Genomic DNA, 5,262 nt, shown 5'->3' with positions numbered 1-5,262 from the left:
TCTTTGGAGTGTGTGGACCAAAAAGTAGGTCACTGTGGCCTTCTTTTGGAATTTGACGGCTATATTTGAATATTATTTGACTTGTCAGTTGATGCATCTTGAGTCTTCAGTGTGTCGACCAAAAGTTGGCCACCGTGACCTACTTTTGGACAGTTACATTTAAATGTTCAGGTACTATTTGACTAGCTCTAAAACTTCATAGTAATTTCGGATTTCAAACATTTCGGTTGAGCATCATTGAAGAGACATTATTTGTCGAAATGCGCATCTGGTGCATCAAAATTGATACCGTATAAGATATACTTAACATCATCAAACTTTGTTACTTGATGAATCTTCGTTATTGAGAATTTTTACCTTTTCTACAATGTATCAGAAGAGCGATTCTAGGTCCATGGGCCTCTTGTTGTTCTTTGTTATCTCTTGGTGCACAGGGTTTCATAGTTTCATCTTGTTTAAGCTAAATGAGGTAGGTATTGAAAAATATATTGATACCCGAATGATGTTCAGAAAAGGTTGCGTTATTTATGAGGATTTTCATAAGATGGGTCTATATCCATTTGGTCTGTATAAACATTTATCCCAGAGAAATGAAGTTCTGCAGTACATTGATATACTTCAAACTGATGACTGAACACAAGTGTTACGAAATTTAAGACATGTTATGGTAAATAGTAAATTACATTTCTGTTTTGTAAATCACAAGCTTCTGTATTTGTAGAGAACGTGGAATATTATGGAGGTCACAATTCTATCCCCATATTGAGAAAAACCATCAACCAGTTACCTTTAAACTCACTACGAATTTTTGTAGAGAAATTGATAAAAAGTATGATACAAAGCATGTGACCACTGAAGAAGTGTCCCGAGTTCCTGTTATTAGAGAACATGGAAATTGGAATTCAGAGGCTAATGATGAGCTTTAACAAAGTGAAAAAAGGTCACCCGAATATCTGCACGCAATTGTTGATTCTTTTAATATAGAAAGAACGCTAACCAGTTTTGCTTGTTATATGTAAGAGACAGTACTGTTTTCTACAAGATTAAGTAGTTCGTATGTAGCAGGGGCCTGGATTTTATGCTGCTTTTATCAATCAGTTGGACTTTGAGGAAATGGTCGAAACGAGGACAAAATACTGCTGGTCTGTGGTGCCAATATGGAGAAAATGTATGTTCGTCTTTCCCGTTTTCTCTCTCGTCTGCATGACGTATTATTTTTTTTCTAACTATTTGATGTCTACGAATGTTTATGACCCCAACGGAAGATTCCGAGGTATGGTTGCTACTGATGTCTATAGATATCAACCGTCAGGTACCGCCAGGTTTTCTACAGACCACGTGACTATTTAAAAAATTATCATGCTATTCAATAGCAGGGAAAGTACTGAGACTTTCCGAAACTCGCACATCATGATCTGCACCGGGGACGGGCGTTTGGGTAACAAAATGTTCGAGTTCGCTTCTCTCCTAGGGATCGCCAAGCGTCACAATTATAAACCGATGATATTACGCGGGAATTCTTTATCGCAAGTGTTTGACATTAACCAGGTGACCAACACACAACCAAAGAACATAAAGGATGTTGGTGAGCGAGGAGCTGGGGTGTATGACAAGTCTTTAGAGAGCTTGAATCATGACATGAACTATTCGTTGAGAGGGTTCTACCAAAGTTGGAAATATTTCGATTTTATTAGAGACGAAGTGAGAAAATCGTTCCAATTCAGAGTCAGCAACTTTGACAAAGCTCGGGAAACGCGGATATCACTGAATGTTGGTGACAAACTGACTGTGGGAGTGCACGTGCGTAGTGGCGACATGAACAGTAAAAGAGAACTGTCTCGTGGCTATAATGTTGCCACTAAAGAATACTTTACCAAGGCCTTTCAATATTTCAGGGATAAATTCAAACATCTGATGTTTTTAGTTGTTAGTGACGATTTAACATGGTGTAAAAACAACATGAAAGGTGACGATGTGAAATATGTATCCACCGGAAGTGCGGGAAGCGATATGGCGTTCCTTGCGCAGTGTAACCATAGCATCGTTTCCACCGGAAGTTTTGGGTGGTGGGGTGCCTATCTTGCTGGTGGGGAAGTTGTCTATTACCGGAATTTCCCCTCCAACCACAGCTGGTTGTTAAAACAATACAACAGAACTGAATACTACCCCCCACGGTGGGTCGGCGTGGAGTGAGGTGACTTTAATTAACGTCCCCAATTTTCTTATTGATATGTATTGATATATTTGTTTCCATTGTTTTTGAATTATTATATTGAATACAGTATTTATTTACTTGTGATTAACCTATACCAGTTTGTTCACTTTAACCAATTCCATACATTACCACCAAGAATACATTCCAGAACCAGTTACCTGTTTACAAATAACGGTAGTATATTTATGACACCTTTCTTATTATATACTTGTGTAATTTTTATATGTTTCTTGCATGGAAACTCTCTCCGAGTCTTCAGTTGTATTCATTCTTACACGGTCATCATCCCTGTTTGGTGACGGTAACACAGAATGGTATACATGTACTATTTTTACAGCTTCAATGTGGAAACTTTATTTATTATTGTAAATCTTTAACCGGCTCATTTGATAAGTACATGTATGGACATTTACAGCGTTTCCCCCAGATTCAAAACAAAAGGCTTCGCTAGTAAGATCCCATCGTGGAAATCCGAGTGTTATATTCGGTAACATGTTCAAAATATGTACAACCAAACTTTCAATACAGGACTGAAATATTAAGTATATATTGAACAAGTTGAATTTCAGTCACGAAAAAGCTATTTCCTCAGACCTACCCAGTTTCTTCTCTTTTTTAGTATCACTGAGATTTGTTTCAGAATGTCATTATGGAAACGTGGCATTGAAGAATAACCCCTTGATTTACTAGCATTTTTAAGCGAATGTTTTATTACATGAGGCATTTTTTCTGTGGGAAACTCATTGGTTACAGTTTCTCTTTCAAATTTGATTGTGCTGTTTTCCTTCTATGTTAAGTATACGTATGTAAGATATTGTAATGTGCCATCTGCCATGTGTTATTTCCTAATAACATTGCTTGTGTTACAAATTATAATTCCGTTTTGTTTTTCCGTTGGATAACTTTCTTCCAGTGCATTTTGCAGGTGATATTTTCTTGGAAAGCATTCCATTTTAACATACCATGTTGCTGATTATCAATTTGTATAATGAAAATATTGGTTTCTTTTAATAAATAAATTTTTATTGATTTTATTTCCACTCATTAGTGTCTATTTTATGTTTTCGTCTGAAAACCATCGCGACATGTAATTGCTTTGTCTGTCGATCTATTTGTCACAGCTACGAGTTTTGTAAGAGTGCTGTTTAATACATGTAATACGGATGTATATGTAATTGCTGTGATAAAATTTAGGAATTCATTTCAAAATTAAGGAATATCTCCCTCATACATAGATATGATCCTTCAACGAATTTGGCTCCAGTCTTTAGCGCTCTGGTTTTCCTTTTAGCTCTTACAAGTTTATTGCTTTTTTCGGATTTCCAAACTTTCGGCTTGGGCATCGTTGAAGATACATTATTTGTCAAAATGCGCATCTGGTGCATCAAAATGGGTACCGTATAAGAGTTACATGTACGAGATCGGACTTGGTATGTATATACCTTGTGCGAGTCATTTAATTATTATAATTCTACCACCAATGAAGATTCCAGTGCAGACTGGGTCTTCATCATCTCATAGAATAAGGCTTTTTGACGAGGTTGGTTTTCATTTATTGGTATCATGAGACCATTTAATGCATTTCATAATCTATGATGTCATTGCACGATATCTGCCTGCCCATGTAGGCATTGGGTACATGTAGTGGTTAAGGCGTTCGCTTCGTAACCGGCAGATCCATGTTCGATTCTGCAACCTGGCGCCGCGCCAGGCAAATCACGGTGTTCAAACATGATCTTGGAAATGGAGTTCCCGTGAAACGATAGGCGTTGGCACGATAAAGGAGTTTCACTATTATGGGTCTGGACGCCATGTATAAGTCAAACTATGTGAGTATATGACATTTTACCTTCTGCTGGTGACATCTCTACATGGGTGAATGCAAGGTGAAGATAGCGAATAATTCTTGAATGAGCCGTAAAACTATACAAAACAAATGAAAGTCTTCTATATTGTAGAACTGTCAGGAAGGTTGTTATTTTCTATTTGTATGAGGATCGTTTAATGTAGATCATGATTGTTTAACGTTGTTTATTAACGGCAGTAAGTTCTAAAACTTATGTATAGCAGGGAATTAACTCGTGGAGTTAATTTTCGCTATATTCGCTGAAATAAAATTTCCGCGAATTAAACATTCAGTGAATTAATCTTTCATATTGATACGAAATCGGGTTTGGGATAATAAAAGTTGTTAAACCGACCAGGATTTGTTGCTAAATGAAGAAAAAAAAATCGCGATTTTTTCCGATAGCGATATTAACCTGCTATACAGGTATTAATTATACAGCCCCTCGTCATCTCAAATATTGGCAGGGAGGCATCATTAAGATGTGGGAGGAAACCGGAATACACGAAGACAATAAACATTTGTATGCGTGCGGACAAACACAATTCTCTCTCGCGACTGATCGAGCTCTGGTGGAAACACCCCATAAATAATTTTCGATATACTTGCATATATATGTTATCACGCATAGAGAATCTAAATTCAAAAAGTAATTTTGTTTGTGATGTATATCAAGTAAGACTTATAAATATATATTTTTGTCGTTTGAAAAAAAATGTACAGTAAGATTATTTACTTTCACATATTAAATCGCTTTCACCGACTAGGCTATACTTCAGTAAAATCATACCACCATTGTGAAATAGATTATGTTTTGAAAACATGCGCTTGCATACGCGTGCTGATTTGTTGGGGAAAATATCTCAAGTCCTGAGACAAGCGGCAGCAAGGCATCCGTTCCATTTTCACTGCTACTCCGTCGACCCAAAAGGACCAAACTGAGACCGCTGTGTGGGACGCAAAGAAGAAAGTCCCCTGCACCGGTTCTTGAGTCGCGTAGCGGCGAGCTACTCTTTGGCATCGCGTCCGTCCTGCGGATTCACCTCTTCACTTCTACCCTAGCTCATATTCAACTGGATCTAGTTTGACTCATGACAGTGTATTTAATTGAATTTTTAAATAAAATCGATGCCATGCACATAAAATTCTTAGTAATATCAATTGAATGCACACATTGTTTTTTAAGGAATGTGAAAATATT

The 5,262-nt window shown here is 37.1% G+C and overlaps 1 protein-coding gene across 1 annotated transcript; it reads left to right on the top strand.

The window, feature by feature from the left end:
- Nucleotides 1–937: 937 nt before the first annotated feature.
- Nucleotides 938–2,193, top strand: LOC125660724 (galactoside alpha-(1,2)-fucosyltransferase 1-like). The gene has a single exon (XM_056147200.1). The coding sequence runs from the start codon at nt 1,360–1,362 to the stop codon at nt 2,191–2,193; it is 834 nt and encodes a 277-aa protein (XP_056003175.1). The 5' UTR covers nt 938–1,359.
- Nucleotides 2,194–5,262: the final 3,069 nt, after the last annotated feature.

The sequence above is a fragment of the Ostrea edulis genome, chromosome 8 (assembly GCF_947568905.1).
Source record: "Ostrea edulis chromosome 8, xbOstEdul1.1, whole genome shotgun sequence".
NCBI classification, from domain to species: Eukaryota; Metazoa; Mollusca; class Bivalvia; order Ostreida; family Ostreidae; genus Ostrea; species Ostrea edulis.
Note: the sequence above shows the minus strand (reverse complement) of the source record. Positions and strands in the feature narration are given on the sequence as shown.

What these genes read in the sequence shown, in the direction of transcription:
- LOC125660724 (XM_056147200.1), top strand. Translation starts at nt 1,360, where the DNA reads ATGCTATTCAATAGCAGGGAAAGTACTGAGACTTTCCGAAACTCGCAC.